Source organism: Tursiops truncatus, chromosome 12, assembly GCF_011762595.2.
Source record: "Tursiops truncatus isolate mTurTru1 chromosome 12, mTurTru1.mat.Y, whole genome shotgun sequence".
NCBI lineage: Eukaryota > Metazoa > Chordata > Mammalia > Artiodactyla > Delphinidae > Tursiops > Tursiops truncatus.
This window is the reverse complement of record NC_047045.1, coordinates 58,240,516-58,258,872: the sequence shown is the minus strand read 5'-3', so window position 1 is coordinate 58,258,872 and position 18,357 is coordinate 58,240,516. Positions and strand designations below refer to the sequence as shown.

At 39.6% G+C, this 18,357-nt stretch overlaps 1 protein-coding gene and 1 long non-coding RNA gene across 5 annotated transcripts in view; one reads left to right on the top strand and one right to left on the bottom strand.

The window, feature by feature from the left end:
* The window catches only part of AKAP7 (A-kinase anchoring protein 7), a 141,469-nt gene extending 140,483 nt beyond the window's left edge, over positions 1–986 (bottom strand). For 2 of the 4 annotated variants that reach the window (XR_012324836.1, XM_073789597.1), the window contains exon 1: positions 519–986. Coding sequence is in view for 3 of the 4 variants with exons in the window: in XM_073789597.1 (XP_073645698.1) it covers positions 519–774 (256 nt within the window). In the remaining variant the exon portion in view is untranslated. The remainder of the gene's footprint in view (positions 1–518) is intronic. The other 2 variants (XM_019951830.3, XM_019951829.3) reach the window with 2 other exon arrangements.
* Positions 242–14,393, top strand: LOC109552844 (uncharacterized). The gene is made up of 3 exons (XR_012324837.1): positions 242–612; positions 3,386–3,535; positions 12,928–14,393. It is a non-coding gene; the product is annotated as an uncharacterized lncRNA (long non-coding RNA).
* Positions 14,394–18,357: the final 3,964 nt, after the last annotated feature.

The following is an 18,357-nucleotide window of genomic DNA, read 5'->3' as shown; positions in this document are numbered from 1 at the left end:
TAGATCTAGCGCCAGTTTAAAGAGGTCATTTCTACACCTAGAATAAAATCCTAGAAGGAAACCCCAAGTGTAGTGGTTCAGGTCTTTGATTGTTTGTGATAAAGTATAAAAACTGAGCTTTTTGTAAGTTTGCCGACCACACAATAACACCGTCGGAGGGTGTGTGAAGGCATGAACTTTCTAAAAGGTCATAAGACCTTCGGGAAAGCAAAGTGAAACTTAGCGTGGGTTCACACCCCCGGCCTCCGGTCGCACCAGCAGTGCGTGCACTAACGAAAACGCTTGCTTACAAGCAGCACTGATCACACCCCGGTTGCACTGGGCTCCCAGCGGCTACAGAGTCCCGCGCTGAGCGGGGAGAGGAGGCCCCGAGCTGGCCAGGCGTGGGGTCGCGCTCCAAGCGCTGGGGGCGCAGGGGGGCGGCGAGGCCGGGCCCTCCCTGAGGCCGAGCGCCGAGCGGGGCCCACGCCCCCGGGCTCCGGTCACCCCACCCGGCCCGCTCGGCTACCCGGGCTCACCGGCTCCGGCGCGCTCCATAGCGCTGGCGTTGGCTGGCGGCAGGTCTCTGCAGGCGGCTGCGGCCTGGCGCTGCAACCTGGGGCCAGCCGGGAGGTGGGTGCGGAGGCGGAAGCCGGGGCGGGGCCGGGGGTCAGCGGGCGAGGCGCGGAGGCGGGGCGGGGAGCGGGGGGCGGTGGGGGCTCGGGCCGCGGCGACCAGGCCTGCGGAGGCGCCGAGCCCCCAGAGCCGCAGTCCCCGCAGAAGCTGCATGCCCATGCCGGGAGCCCGGAACGAGCGGAAGGGGCCGACCCGCAGCGGCTGCGGTACCGGATTCCGGCGAGCGACGCGGGCCCGGCGCGGGGAGGGCCGGGGGCTCTTCTCTGCGCTGCGACGCTCCGCCCCCGCTCCCGGCCGGGGCCCCGTGCAGCCTTTGGCGGCGCTCAGCAATCTCCAGTGGCGCGGCCTTTACTATCCAAGTTTGGAGGGGTGAGATTGGGCCTGGGCTGAAAGCGTTCCCCGATCCTGGGTCTCTTGAGGATCCATGTGTTTAGTTTTAAAAAGGGCTTTCAAAACACAGAGTTGTGATTAAAAAATATTTGGGAAGAGCGAGATGTATAGGAACGAGACCTTGTCCATCTGTATAATTAGATAATTTACTTTGCTTTAAAGGAAAAAAAACCCCAAATTGTGGCGATATCTCAAAGTTTTAACAGTGGTTTCACGCCTAGAAATTAAATGGAAAGCAGCTACTGGTGTTTGTAGGGTAAAGCACTAATATGAGTAAAAACAATTTAGTTAATTAATAAAATTAATTAATAAAAATAAACTTTTGAGTTTGGGTCAGAATTGTACTGTAGTTTTCTTTTAAGTGCAAAGAAACCATGCAGTAAGAAAATGAGGTACATCGCTCAACAAATCAATGTACCCTATTTTGCAAATGATAACACTTATCTTTTTTTTATTTATTTTTTTATTTTTGGCTGTGTTGGGTCTTCGTTGCTGCGCGGGCTTTCTCTAGTTGCGGTGAGCGGGGGCTACACTTCATTGCAGTGCGCGGGCTTCTCACTGCGGTGGCTTCTCTTGTGGAGCACGGGCTCTAGGCGCGCGGGCTTCAGTAGTTGTGGCACGTGGGCTTCAGTAGTTGTGGCTTGCGGGCTCTAGAGCACAGGCTCAGTAGTTGTGGCGCGGCAACCACAGGCTTAGTTGCTCCGCGGCATGTGGGATCTTCCCGGTGCAGGGATTGAACTCGTGTCCCCTGCGTTGGCAGGCGGATTCTTAACCACTGCGCCACCAGGAAGTCCCAGATAACACTTATCTTGACTACATCCTAGAATGGAAATGGAAGCAAGGAACTCACTCAGCCACAATAGTTGACATCAAAACCATACACAAGAAGTCATAAAGCTTGTTACCCTAAAATAATTCTAGCACGTTGGGTATCTGGTTTGCACACCCATAGCAATTATGGGCTGATTGGAGAGGGACAACAGATTCCTCTAAAATCTACTCTGTCCTGAGGGTGTGCAGGTGAATCAGACAAGTCTTTTCCTTAAGGAGCCGGTCACCTAATAGCAGAGAAAGAAACATGAGTAAATTGCAATAGGTAATACACTAAAAGAAAAAAAAGGAATCCACAGTCAACATTGAAGGGGATCAAAATATGCCACTTTAGCATTAAGATAATTTTTGGAGGCAACTGAGAAACGGCAGATACTGAAGAACTCTCTGCCCTCCCCTTTCTGCCTAATAGCGGGGCATCAGTTTTACTTTGTGAAGGTGACGTAAATTTCCACTTGTAAAGGCAGTGTAGGTACAGGTTCCTAACCACTGGACCGCTAGGGAATTCCCGTGAAGGCACAGACTCTTTTAAAAGTGTTTGTTTTCCCAAGTGCATAGAGCTTGTTCAATGAACAGTTGTTGAATGAATGAATAAAAGTTTTATAACCATCAGACCTGTACTGGTATTTGTTAAAAAAAGAAAGCAACACACCCAAATAAATTTCAAAAAAAGAAACAATGTCATGGGTAATCTTAATGTCCTAAAGCTTCACCAGCTTGAGGCTAAAAATCGGTTGATATTAACACTAATACCTAAATCTGGATAGCTAAATTGACCTATTTGCTCCAGCCAGAACTCCAGCCCCTAGTGTAATCCCTCCAAAATACATCTAGGGTTCTATACTGTGCCTGACATCACTAATGAATCTTCCAGGCTGCCACCATGCCCAGTCCTTGTCTCACTGGTCCAGTTTCCTTTCCAGAAAGTCCTCTGTCCACACCAGACATCAGCTGATTGGTGGTTCACTTGGTCATGATGGATCTTCTCAGTCCTCAGGGTGACAATCTCTTGCAAATGAATAGACCAATTTCTCCACCACATGTTACACTGCTTAGTGGACAGGGCACAGTGACTGATGCCAGGAAAATTATTTGGACCTCTGAGAGATATAGAATTCATGGAGATAGCATGTTCCTTTTGTTAAAAATGAAACAACAGGCCCAAAATGGAGTCGCTTATGCTAAGCCCCACGTCACCAGAGACTTACAGTTTCTATTCTCCCAGAAATGGAATCTAAAACCAGTCAATTAGGAATCGTCTGATCAGCACTAGTTAGGTAATCTGCCTGATAGACCCCTGCCATCCCCCAAAGGGAAGTAACCTTGCAGTAACGGACCCAATCTTTTGCCTAGTATAATTTCCTTGTTCCCACTCCCTTCTGCCTATAAAAATCTTTCATTTGGTACCTCTCCTTGGAACTCCTTTCTATCTGCTAGATTGGATGTTGCCAGTTTTGAATTGAGTTTTTGCTCAAAAAATTCTTGAAATTTGTAATATGCCTCTGTTTATCTTTAAACAATTCACACATACAGCCCTTTTTCTCCCCAGATGACAGCGTACACTGCCAAGATAACTGGATTGGAAGGGTTCCAGTTCAAGCTAGCACACTTTTCCTATTCCTCCACCCACCTCTGACCTCCGACCTCCAGGGCCTGCTGCTGAATTGGCATATTTGTTCTGCCAGGCTCCTTCTGTGTGGTAAGATCTCTCTTTAGTTCCCTAATTCTCTTTTGTGGTGTGGTCCTGTCCCCATAACCAAAATAGTTGTTGTTTTCATTCTGGTCCTAGGAGTTTCTTCAGTCCTCCCCATCAACTACAGCTGTAAATGTTCATCAAGTAGTGAAATGGAGCAGGACCCTGTGGGGCCCTCCTGGTACAAATCCTTTCCGTGTCCCCCGTTTCCTGTTTGTAGGAAATAGGCTTCATTCAGCCTCCTTGACCCTCCCTGAGTTCCAAAGGCAGATTCAAACAGTTGCTAATCAGGGAAGAGAGGGAATTCAGAAAAAAGGGAGGAACAGTCAAGAAACCATCGTGCAGCCTTGGGGCAGGGTCCTGTTCCTCTCAAGGAATCTACATAACAGTATCTTTGAGTTCTTCTGCAGAAGATTCCCCTGGTGGAGGGTAGTAACTTCAGACTGAGGGAAAGATTCCTGGAGCACTGCCCTGTTACCTCACCACCGACCAATCAGAAGAAAGTCACACACCCTGTAGCCCTCACCCCAAATTTTGCCTATAAAAACTTCTGCAAAACAAACCATCAGGGGCTTCACGGTTTTTTGAGCACGAGCCACCATTCTCCTTGCTTGACCCTGCTCCGAACGCTGACATTGACCCTGCAATAAACCTTTCTAGGCTCCGAACGCTGACATTGACCCTGCAATAAACCTTTCTCTTCTTCGAATTCTGACACTGACCCTGCAATAAACCTTTCTCTGCTCCAAACTCTGACATTGACCCTGCAATAAACCTTTCTCTGCTCCGAACGCTGACATTGACCCTGCAATAAACCTTTCTCTGCTCCAAACTCTGACATTTTGGTTTGTTTGGCCCCACTGTACATCAGGCACAGGAATTTGCATTCAGTAACAGCAGGATGAAGTCATGCAGTTCTACAGGACATGGTCAAATACCAGTAGAAAGTCAACTGAGACCTTTGGTGACCCAAGGTGACTCAGGATGACATTTCATTTTGTTGGAAGAGGGACATGTGTTTAACAGTAAAATGTGCATGCTTTTCAATTAATGTTTGAGTATAGTATTTGTTTAAGAAATCATTTTTATTACATTAAAAAATAATAATAAAGGGGCAAAGGGAGGCCATGTTTATTACATTAAAAAAAAAGAAATCACTACACCTATTTCATAATAGATTTATTTCAGTAGCTAGACACAGTTAAAGAGCCTGATAATATGAAATATCAGGGTGAACATTTTAAATTATTTTAAATATTTCTGACTTCAAATTTCAAATTTATGTACATAAATTGTACTGTTTTATACAATTTTTAAATTCAGAAAAACTCATGGAATAACATTAAAATGATCTATAATACATCAACCAGAAGTCTATCTCTCTAGATATACATATGCATACACACACCATTATAGTATATTTTTATAAAAATAGAATCATCTTGCATATGGTTTTTAGCCTGCTTTTTTCCTTGCAACATATTGTGACAAATTTCTCATGTCATGAAAAATTATTTTTTCAATGACTGCATATTAAATCTTTACATAAATGTATCACAGTGTATTTGATCAATTGCCTATTGATTATCGTTGTTCAGTCTCATTTAAATACATCTCAGTTTTTTCATTATTAAAAATATCTCTATGATAAAACTGTATTCTATAAATCTTTGTATATATTTTTTATCATTTCCTTAAAACAAATTCCCAGAAAGAAGCTTGATAGGTAAAAGATTATGAATCATTGTAAGGCTTTTGAAATATATGGCCAAATTATCTACCAATTTACATGCTTGTAAGCAGTTTATGAAATTCTAAGTTCTTTCCTCATTTTTCATTTGAAAGATAAAAATGCTTGTTATTTTACCTTGAATTTCTTTAACTGTTAATGAATCTGAATATTGCTGAATGTGTTTAAGAGCCATTTGCATGTCTCTATAAAAAACTTTTGCTTATTTTTCTTCTAGGTTGTTTATCTGTTTCTACTGCTTCATAAAATCTGTCTATTTATTAACGATTCTTTTATTTTTGCCGCACCGCACGGCTTGCATCATCTTAATTCCCCAACCAGGGATCGAGCCCAGGCCCTAGCAGTGAAAGTGCTGAGTCCTAACTACTGGACCACCAGGGAATTCCCTATTTATCAATATTAATGATTTTAAAACCTTTGTCTTATATATTGAAAACATTTTCCCTAATTTGTTATTTGCATTTTAAGTTGTGTGCAGTAGTTTTTGGCATGCAGAATTTGAAAATTTGTATATAGTCTTATGTATTAAGTTTCCTTAATGATTATATTTCTTTGCTGTAACAGTTAAAAATATTTTCCTTTCACAGGACTATTTATAGAGCCTTCTACATCCTTATTAAAATTCCTTTACTTGGAATGTATCTTTTTATCCCCCCTTCTTTTTCTTAATTTCTTAAGCAAAAAAAGAGAGCTAAAATGAGGGAAAATGCAAAAGTGGGATCCCTTTAGCTATGTATTTATCTGAAGATCTCAGCCCCAGTTGGCCTATCCTTAGCTCCAAAAAGTGTCCTCACCCCCTTCCTTTTCTCTCCCTGGAGTTTTCTGTGGCCAGCCCTGACATCTAAATTTCCACAGTAGGCATGCACAAAAAACATGGCCTTCCTTTCCTGCCCCAGGACCCTTGCCACATATATTACAGCTGCCACACATATTACAGGTAGAGTGACCAATTGTCCCAGTTTGCCCAGGGCTGTTCATTTTTAGCACTGCAGGTCCCATGTCCCGGGAAACCTCTCAGTCTCTGGTGAAACAGATACAATTCTGATCCTCATACAGATGGAGAGAAATTAGATCATGTGTCCAAAGATTTCTCTGGGCTTAGAGAACCAGGAAAGGCTTGAAAGAAGAGGTAATATTTGAGACCAGCTCTGAAAATGAGTGGATTAAGACAGCTAGAGTGAGAACGGGTGGGGTGGGTCACACACTGAAGACTTGGGAGGCGAGACAGTACAAGTAGATGCAAAGGAGAGCCGTTCTCCCAGTTTGACTGGTTCAGGCGGCAGAGGACTGGGAGATAAGGCCAGAAAATTAGTTTAGGACCAGATTATAGGAGGTCTCAAATGCCAGACTAAGCAATTGGGACTCTATTACATAAGAATTAGGATTTGTTAAAGAACTTCCTTTGGGACTGACTTGGTGAAGGATGGCTCTAGAAAGACACATCATTGAAGTCTGTGCAGGATTTATTGGAGAGGGCTGAGTCAAAACCGCACATCTAGTCAGTTCACTGTGGGACTCCAGTAATCGACATGGGAGCGTCAAAAACCCAAGCTAAGGTGGTGTGCTAGAAATAAAATCAGAAGTGATAGATTTAAGAGATTGCAAGACAATAGTTGGTGAAACTTTGCAATCAACCATGTGGAGAAAGAGAAAATTGGTTGGCTGGCACAATGAGGTAGAAGTGGGGTGAAACCAGTGCTCCCAGAGCAACCAGGAATGAAAAGGATGAAGAGTGAGAGGATGGAGAGAGGGGTGGGTGCATGAGCAAGATGGCAGAAAATGTGTGCTGGATGATGGACCCTGTCCTCCATCTCTCAGAGGTCTTCAGTAAAGTCAATAATTCAATCCACTGATCTTAAGTGTGAGTGAGTTTCTTGTAGAAACCAAAGAGAAAGCTGAGGAACAGAGGGCACACAAGAATTCCTGGGCTTGGAGGCTGGAAGGGTCCTATGGTTGTAAGCACCTAAGAATTTGAACTTGAACTTTCACATGCCATCAGAGTTTAAGGCAGTTTCACTGGATCTTGAGGGGCAGGAGTGACATTCAGCTGGGTTCCATTTAAATGCCCACGGAAAGACAGAGATACAATAAAGTAGGAAAATTGATTGAGGAATATTGGGAGTATAAAGTCAGAGCAAGATGAAGCATTGATCTTAGGTAGGAGAGATGGGTGGGAAGTAAGCTGGGCTAGATGGATCTTGGTAAGTATTCCGATCGGATGGGGCTGTGATTAAGGGAGCAGCTTTCTAAAGGTGTCAGTTTCCCTAATGAAAATAGGTGAAGACATTTGCTGGAAGGAGAAGGCGGTACTGCAGGGAGAATCTTGCGATTTGGAAGTTTTATAGATGTACAAATCGTCCTTGAAACTGTGGGTTTGGATGAGGTCACCCAGGGAGAGTGTATGGAGTTAAGGGACTGTGGATGGAACACTTTCACCATCTTTGTGATAACAATCGAAATTAAAAAAAACAAAAAACATTTCATCAGCTGCCTGGATTATTACATGCTTACCACATGTCTTTCTTTCTGGCTAAGAATAAGACAGAATCGCTGTAAGAACATATTCATCAAGAACATGATTCTTCTTCTTCAGTCAAGTGAAAAGGGAACATTTACATATTGTAACGAATATGCTAGTTTGTATCATTACTCAGAGATAATGATGTTCTTAAATCATCATTTGGTTTAGTTTTTATAAAGACAGATCATGTCGGTTTTTCTATCCTAAAGTAGTTAGTGCACCTGACCACATTTTGGACACGTGCCAAATTGGGAGATTAGACTTAACAGCTCTGATTCTGCTTCCTGAATTTGATTAGTGCTGGGGATTAGTTTCTCATTTGATAGTTTATAGGATCTCTTACCTTGAAACTCTATGTTTTCTTGGCTATTTTTTATATCATACACATCATGTAAACCTTCATTATACTTTGCAGTAGAGCATTCTGCATTAATGATTTGCTGTTGTTACTCTCTAGTCAGATCTCCTGAATACTAAAAGGAAAGTGTTAAGAGGTATGTTAAATTCCACTTTCTGGGGTCATCAAGGCTGTATATTATTATTTGTTGGTTTCATCTTCCTCTTCACATGCTAGAAAGTATTAATGCAGTTTATGTTTAAATTTGTTATTTTTCACTTCAGTTATTTTCAGGGAGATATTAACATGGATTATATTAATAGGATATTAATATCTGGCTTAGTAGATTTCACATCTTTCTAAATTTAGTCATCTCATGGCTTACTTGGCATGAGTGTTCCTCGTTTTTTACCTGTGTAATTGATATTTAAATCATTACACAAGACTTCACTGGCAAGACTAATCTTATTTGCATGCCAATCAGAGTATAATTGACAATTATATTATGAGGTTTTCTTTGAATAATGTAAGAAGTAGATGATATAAGAAATAGAAAAAAAAATAGAGTTTAAAAGTCCCAGAAGGAAATAGAATCAGAGTTCGAGGAAACTTGAGTCTATTCTCCCTTGTACAGTAAAGGATTTTCTTACTGATAGTCACCTATTTGAATACATTCACTACCTAACAGCTTTTTGCCTAGGTAGTATGTGGTTTCAATTCAAAGAATATCTTTCATTGTCTATTGACACATATCTATATAATGAAAGAAAGCCAAAATAATTATAATCAACAAAACTGGAAAAATCCCCTCTCTATAATGTATCAGCTGCCCAAGATCTGACTCTTTCAACCTTTATCACTTTGTAGTAACATAGTACAGTTTATAGACATAATTTGTACATGTAGACAAATAATGTATAATAGTTTACACCACTTCTATTTAATATTTTTCTAACAGCTATTTCAAATGCGTATTTTTATATATAGCATAATTTGCACTATATCGTAATTTTTACTGTATTACACCATCATCTGTTTAACCAGTCACTAAAGCTTGGTCATTTTGACAATGTTGGCTTTCCAGTAGAAGGCACTTACAAATATCCTTGGATTTTTTTTCCTTTCTTTTGTATTATTTTCTTGACGCATATATCAAAAGTAAATTTACCAAGTTAAGAGAAACTTATTTGCTTTTTTGACTTTTGTTTAGTAGTATATCAGATTGCTCTACAGGTTAAAAAAAACAAAAAGGTAGTGTAAAAGACATCTGCTCCCCAAAAGCCCTCACTGCATTGGGCTTATTGTTTATTTGGTACTTCCTAATTCTTTACAGTTGCACTTCTTAAATCATCAGCAATGCTAAAATTTTCCAAAGGTCAAATATTTATCAAGTACCTAATATTTGCCAAAAATTCACTGGATCTTATAAACAGGCATCATTGTCCATAGGCAGCATAGGAGTGGTTAAGAGCATAGACTCTGAAAGCCAGATTGCTATCTGTGATGAGCTTTGGAAGCAAGCCTCCCATACAATCAGGATTGCCTACCCAATAAAGTGTGAGTTCTTCAGCTCTGCATTCAAGGCCTGCCATGGCTCATCTCTACACACTTCTTTATTGGGGGAGGGAGGGTGTTATTATTGTTTAACACCTTTCAAATACATCAAGCAAACTAACAAATTAGCTATTTCCTAAGCATCCTTGAACAACTATATTCTAGTGTATGATGTAAACTGCATCTAAAATATCTTCTTCATTACCTGTAGAAAAAATTTCAGTTCTTCCTTAAATCTCTATCTCATATGTCTCCTTCATCTGATCTTTCCAACCAAATGGGAATATTCTCTACTCTAAAAATCCCCTGAGCTTTATTTTCTTTGGCAGTAGAAAATTTCTTTTGCATTCTACTTTCCATGATAGGTAATCCTCTTATTGGATAGTTAGCACCTTAAGGGAGCCTAGCACTTTGCTTAATACTTAAGACAGACTTGATTTTCTTTTTTTTCTGAAACAAATCAAAATTGATTGATCTACACTTACACACCAAAACCTTATCTCATCCATGCTAGAAAAGTGAAGTGGGAAATCTAGGCAATTTCCAGGTGATTTTAAACAATATATATTTTTAAGTTTTTATTAATTAATTACTTTATTTATTGGCTGCATCAAGTCTTAGTTGCAGTGTGCAGGCCACCCTTTTTTGTGGCATGCCAGCTTCTCTCTAGTTATGGCATGTGGGCTCCAGAGCGCATGGGCTCATTAGTTGCGGTGCATGGACTCTCTAGCTATGGTGTGCGGGCTCAGTAGTTGCGGTGTGCAGGCTTAGCTGCCCCACGGCATGTGGGATCTTAGTTCCCCGACCAGGGTTGGAACTGGCGTCTCCTACATTATAAGATGGATTCTCAACCACTGGGCCACCAGGGAAGTCCCTAAACAATATTTTTGAGTTGATGATGCAGCAATTTCCTCACCAAAACCTTTGAGTGGCTACACTTTTTTTCAATTTTTGCCTCGTTTCCACTATAGAGATTTGACTTCCATAATTCCCATGGTTGAATCTCAAAGTAATTGACCCCAAGACCTTGAGCTAATCTTGACAGAAGCAAGAAATTTACCAGCAGTTTTGTTTACCAATATGGAAGGACTTAGAGCTTCAGACTCCTCAATTATGTGCTATTATTATTGCCTAATAATCTCTCTTCTCTCCAACAATTTTTAAAAACCATCTCTTTGTCTTTGGAGCACTGTAGTTTTACTTTTCTGGATCTAGACATGAATTTATTTTCCTTACCTGCTGGGAAACATGGGGCTTCCTGAATCTGAGAATTGGTATCTCTCAACAATTCAGGAAAATATACAACCATTGTTTCTTGTATCATTGCCTCATCCTCATAATCTCTTTCCTTCTTCTAGAATTCTAATTAAATTGTGTTAGAAATCCTCTTTGTCTTCAATTCGTTTTAACCTCTCTATATTATTCTCCATCTCTTAGTCTTTCTGAGCTTCATTTTGGATAAGTTCTTCAAATGTTTTCTCCAGTTCACTAATCCTTCCTACAACTTTGTCTAATAGGTTATTTACCCAACCACTGAGTTTTGAATTTCAGGCATTATATTTTTCATTCATTCATAGGCCTCTACTTGTTTCTTTTTCAGGTCTCCTTGTATTTTTTTTTAAGTCTGTTGCTCATGTTTCCAGGTCTCTCCTTTTAAGTTTTTAAACATGTTAATCACATTATTTTGTATTCTAAATGTGATAATTCGAATTTCTGAAGTCTTTGTGGATTTGACTATACTTCCTGGATTTTCTTCCTGATTCATACTTATACTTCCTTTTTCTTCTTATATATTTTGTGAGTTTTTATTGTGAGTTTATGTTGGATTTTAATCTGAGGAAATTCTTAGAAACCTGGTTTGAAGTTACATTCCTCCACAAAGATACAGGTTTGTTTCTATGTCACCAGGGGGCACTATTAACCAGGAACAGTTTAAATTTGCTCTTTGATGTTTCATACCACATAGGTAGGGTTGCCAAATAAAATACAGGACACCTAGTTAAATTTAGATTTCAGATAAACAACAGACACTTTTTAGTGCAATATTTGGAACATATACTAAAGAATTGTTCTTTATCTGAAATTTACTGGGCATCCTCTATTTTTATTTGCTAAATCTGGCAACCATACACATAAGTAGCTTGAAATTGGCTTCAAACTCATGTAAGGGCTTGCTTAAGTTTATGAATTCTCAGGGAATTTTTTTTTCCATTCTCCCAGGGCAAAGGTTGAGACAGGTTAATTTTCAGTGTCTTCTTCTTTAAGGTGGATTTATTTCTTGCTCATTCTTATAATGATAGCATTGTTCATTAGAATCTCAGATCTATGCAGTGATCTCCCACAGATCCTTGGCTTTATCTGCTATCCTCTGCACTCCATGTAATTATCAAAATGTAAATACAGGGTCCCTTAGGTTGACCCTTAGTGTGAAAATCAGCTTTACAGATCACTTACCTTTTAGGAGTATTTTCTTTTCCTTTTTCTTCTTTTTTTTTTTTTTTTTTTTTGTTTCTGTAGATTCATTACTGTCTTGCCAGCTCCATGAAACGTTAAAAAATATTTCTAGGTAGTTTATCCAGTATTTCTAGTTGTTTTTGGCAGCAAGGGATTAAGGAGATGATGTTGTGAGGGGGAGTCATCCAGAGTATCTCAAATGATATTCTATCAGAACCATATGTCCTTCAGTCCTTTTTACTTGCTGGCTCTGATATCTGGTATCCTTGGTATCTCCTCCAATTTTTCATATTCCTTGCCAGTCAGTAGGTGTAATCCAGAATAGTTAGTATCATTTGACTTTGCTTTCATAGTCTGCAAAGGCTGGTGATCTGTCCAGTGACAAACTGGCTCTGAGCTCCATGTAATGACTTGGGCTCACTGCCACATCTATTTGCTACCAGTCAGTGCTTTTTCACTGAGGTTAGAACCTACTTCCCTGTGCCCTAATCTCTTGAGGAATTTTATAAAATATAGGTCGATCTAATGCTGCCACCACCACCACCCCAACTTGTTTTCCCAGTTAGTCCAAAGGAATCCTATTCTTTTTGGTGTTTCTGGAACCACACCTAAGACTTCTCATGGGATTAGCCTTAGATTATTTTTCTAGTTGCCGTTAGGAAGATCTGTTTTCAGAGCAGGGTTAGATTCCCCTGGGCACTCCTGCCTTCATGGGTGAATGACCAGCAGCATCTTTCTCCTATTAGTCTCGACATCAGAGTTTTAATTTGTCTTTTTTCTAGGACCACTCAGCAAGGTATATTCCTAGTACCAATGGTGTGCTGGAGCTGACTCATACCAAATTACAATTGCAATAGCCAATTGTTGAACTTCAGGAATTTTGAAAGCTGGTGATTAAGCCCAGCTACTATTAAAAATTAAATTATATCTTTGACATAAATCACAGCAAGATCCTTTTTGAACCACCTCCTAGAGAAATGGAAATAAAAACAAAAATAAACAAATGGGACCTAATGAAACTTAAAAGCTTTTGCACAGCAAAGGAAACCATAAACAAGATGAAAAGACAACTCTCAGAATGGGAGAAAATATTTGCAAATGAAGCAACTGACAAAGGATTAATCTCCAAAATTTACAAGCAGCTCATGCAGCTCAATATCAAAAAAACAAACAACCCAGTCCAAAAATGGGCAGAAGACCTAAATAGACATTTCTCCAAAGAAGATATACAGATTGCCAGCAAACACATGAAAGAATGCTCAACATCATTAATCATTAGAGAAAAGCAAATCAAAACTACAATGAGGTATCACCTCACACCAGTCAGAATGGCCATCATCAAAAAATCTACAAACAATAAATTCTGGAGAGGGTGTGGAGAAAAGGGAACCCTCTTGCACTGTTGGTGGGAATGTAAATTGATACAGCCACTATGGAGAACAGTATGGATGTTCCTTAAAAAACTAAAAGTAGAACTACCATATGACCCAGCAATCCCACTACTGGGCATATACCCTGAGAAAACCATAATTCAAAAAGAGTCATGTACCAAAATGTTCATTGCAGGGCTTCCCTGGTGGCGCAGTGGTTGAGAGTCCACCTGCTGACGCAGGGGACACAGGTTCGTGCCCCGGTCCAGGAGGATCCCACATGCCGCGGAGTGGCTGGGCCCGTGAACCATGGCCACTGAGCCTGCGCGTCCGGAGCCTGCGCTCCACAACGGGAGAGGCCACAACAGTGAGAGGCCCGCGTACCACAAAAAAAAAAAAAAAAAAATGTTAATTGCAGCTCTATTTACAATAGCCAGGACATGGAAGCAACCTAAGTGTCCATCAACAGATGAATGGATAAAGAAGATGTGGCACATATATGCAATGGAATATTACTCAGCCATGAAAAGGAACAAAACTGAGTTTTTTGTAGTGAGGTGGATGGACCTAGAGACTGTCATTCAGAGTGAAGTCAGAAAGAGAAGAACAAATACCAAATGCTAACACATATATATGGAATCTAAAGAAAAAAAAAAAAAAAGAAAGTGGTCATGAAGAACCTAGGGGCAAGACTGGAATAAAGATGCAGACCTACTAGAGAATGGACTTGAGGATATGGGGAGGGGGAAGGGTAAGCTGGGACAAAGTGAGAGAGTGGCATGGACATATATACACTACCAAATGTAAAATAGATAGCTAGTGGGAAGCAGCCGCATAGCACAGGGAGATCAGTTCGGTGCTTTGTGACCACATAGAGGGGTGGGATAGGGAGGGTGGGAGGGAGGGAGGTACAAGAGGGAAGACATATGGGGACATATGTATATGTATAACTGATTCACTTTGTTATAAAGCAGAAACTAACACACCATTGTAAAGCAATTATACTCCAATAAAGATGTTAAATAAGTAAAAGAAAAAAATTAAATTATAAAAATTATAGTTAGATAAATTTTAAAAGATGGTAAGTATAAAACTCTTAGAAAAAAAATATAAGGATCAATCTTTGTGCCTTAGGCAATGATTTCTTAAATATGACACGAAAAGTAAAAATGACAAAAGAAAGAAAGTAGATAAATCAGACTGCATCAAAATTTAAAAGTTTAATGCTTCAAAGGACACTTCTAAGAAAGTGAAAATGCAACCCATACAATGGGACAAAATATTTGCAAATCATAAATCTGGTTAGGGACTTGTATCCAGAATATGTTTTTTAAAACTCTTGTAACTCGATAATAATAAAAACAAAAAACCAATTAAAAGATAAATGATTTGAATAGACATTTCACCAAAGTAGATATACAAATGGCCAATAAGCACATGAAAAGATCTTCAACATCATTAACCATTGAGGAAATGCAAATCAAAACCCCAATGAGGTACTTACCCACTAGGGTGTCTATAATCAAAATACAAACAATAACAGATACTGGTGAGCATGTGGAGAAATTAGGAATGTTCAGAACAGGCATATCCATAGAAACAGAAAGTAGATTTGTGGCTGCCTATAGCTGGGAGGCAGGGGAAGGGTTGATGACTGCTAATGGTAATAGGGTTTCTTTTTGGAATGTTGAAAATATTCTAAAATTAGATTGTGGTGATGGCTGCACAACTCTATAAATATATTAAAAATCATTGAATTTTATCCTTTAAATGGATGAATTGTATGGTATATGAGTTATATCTCAATAAGATTTTATTTGAAAAAAGATAATAAATATTTAAAACACACCATTTTCTAATTATTTTACATTACCTATGCTCTTGAGGTTATTTACTAAGCGATGGTACCCAAGTGCCCCTAGAACATAGGATCAAATTGTACATGATGTTAAACCAGCAAGGACTGTTTATCTCAACTAAGATCTTGTTTATTTCTTTATATCAGACAGCCAGATGGCAGTGAGTGATAATACTCTGTACTAATCCCTTGGGAAGACTCGTTAGCTTGAGCTTTGGACGCAAACAATAATGATCTGTACCATTATGAGAAATATAACAATGCCAGAAAGGGCTTCATGACAAATAAAATGATTAGAATGTGGTTATATATACAAAAGATCTCGTCAGTCATCCTGCTGCACTCCATCAACAAATATTTGTTGAGAATTATAGAAAATGCAAAAATGAATTAGATCCTGTTTCTGTACACAGTCAAGGCTCAGTCAAGAAAATAGAAAGCAATTTAAATATTTAAAGCTAAAGGCATTTAATACCAAGAAATAGGTACTTATAAACTTTTGAAAGGATTTAAGGGGTGAAAGTCAGAGGAGATACCACCAGCTTTCAGATTCACTAAAACTGAATCTGAAACTTCTTGCTTTCATACGGAAGTCAGGAAGATGAAAGGGACCGAAATCAATAATCCTCGTTGCCCTGCCGCCCTGGGGTGACAGGCTGGACAGGAAATATGGAAGTTGCTGCAAAAAGTCCCATCTTAAATTCACACGTCCACGGCCACTGCCACGAAAGAGAATGGCTTCTATCTCTCTTGAATCTAAACTGTATTTGTAAGGCATCTGGCAAGGAACTACTTGGAAAATGTAGTTCTCATTCATCCAGTCCCTGCAATGAATGAAAGGGAGAGAATCAAAGGGATTGGAAATGGTGCTAAGTACCAACAAATAAGATATGACTCATTACCCTAAGGGTAGTCAGATAATGTTCTGAGACTAAATGAAGTATGCATTAGCGATTGTTTCTTTGTGGCTGCAGATGCAAATTGCAGAAATCTAATCTTTCCCTTGGGTAACTGGACACGCCTGGAACCACTGGACTCCTAGGCACTTTACCAAGTTAGCACGCCCTGATTTCTTAGGAGTTTATCTCCCACCCTCTGGCAGAGGTCTTAAGAAACGTAAGTGTACCTGTGAATTCTTCTCACTTGTTCCAATCATCATTACATCACTAATATACAGTGGACCAGTGTGAAGTCCTGTGGTGTGACAAGGCTATCAAATTCCCTGTGGACTAGATTATGACAGAGAGCTGGAGATCTGATATAGCCTTGGGACAGGACTCTTGTGTACTGCTGGGTAAAAGTAAGCTGTTTTCGGTCTTTACTTATTAGCAAAGAATAAGAGTCATTTTTTGTTTTGTAAACAAAGTTGAATGGGATCCTAGCCAGTTCCCATTCATTTATGCATCATCTATGACTGCTTTCACCTTACGACACCAAACTGAAAAATTGGGACAGAGACCTTACTGATCAGCCAAAATATCACCCTCAAATAAAGATAAATAGCAATAAAACAAAGTTTTAAGTTTACTTCTAAAAGTAAATACTAAAACGTATTTATAAGCGTTAAAGCCAAATACTTTTTCCTGAGACTTGAAATAATAACTATTTAAGTGGACTTTTCCCCCTCAGTCTTCACATTATAGTATTAAATAGCCAGAGCTGTGCTGCTTTCAATCTCTGATAAAAAAATAATAATAAAATTAAATTTAAAAACTGTTTACAAAAATCTGTGTATTCTTTACATGATTGGACAAAGTTATTTCCCATATTTGATTGACAATTTGTTATTACTTCTAATGATGCACATTTAAAAATTTTGTTTGTTTGTTTGCCTGTTCTGAAACAACTCCAATGCAAATTTCAGCACAAGTCAGGACCCTCATTTGCAATTCGCTGGGCGTCACTGCTGAAATGCCATATTGACCTGAATGAAGAGAGGCTGGTCTACAGTATAGACCCAGAGTTCTCTGTTTGTCGAGTAAACACACTCACTTCAAAATCTAGATGTGGGTGGAGAAAAGACAATGGCAAATGTTGACTCTCTGATCTTTTAATTAGTAGTGCCATTTGTAGACGTTTTTCTTATATTTTTGAATTCTCATTTCCCTATAATAATTTATAATTATATAATGTTTCATAGGGTTAGAGTCTTCAATATCCGTATCATCCCAGAAAGTGTTTTCTTCTCACATTTCATAGTTAAGGAAACTGAGGCTCAGAGTCAGTAAATCACCCAGCTTCACAGAGAAAAAGACCGAAGAGAACAAATATTCACCAAACACCCACTATATAATAGGAACCATCTTAAGCCGGAACACATCTTGATTTTTAGACTCCAAGCCCATTATTCTTACCAGACAATTTATTAATTCCAATCATTATGAGCATTGGGGATGGTTACATAGTGGTGGTGATAACTTTTTTTTTTTTTTTTTTTTTTTTTTTGTGGTATGCGGGCTTCTCACTGTTGTGGCCTCTCCCGTTGCGGAGCACACGCTCTGGACGTGCAGGCTCAGCAGCCATGGCTCACAGGCCCAGCTGCTCCGCGGCATGTGGGATCTTCCCAGATCGGAAGAACCTGTATACACGAACCTGTATCCCCTACATCGGCAGGCGGATTCTCAACCACTGCGCCACCAGGGAAGCCCGGTGATAACTTTTAAACACAAAAAAATATACCAAGCACTGCACCCAAACTGAGAATAAGATGACTAGGAAGATGGGAGACACAACTATAAAACTTTATGGCAAAATAATATGTTTATATTGCTACATGAAGAATAAAACTGAAGAAAAGGAAGTACTTTATAACAGTTTATTTGTGACGTTCTGAAATAACCACAGGAAGTTGTAAAGTGTCTATGGATTATTATTATGATTATTACAGATCAAACATCTTTTGGAAATGATTCAAATACAGTCCTGCTTAAATTCAGAAGCTGTATGAAATGCTTCCCTCCTCCATTCTGTAAGCAAATAGCTTA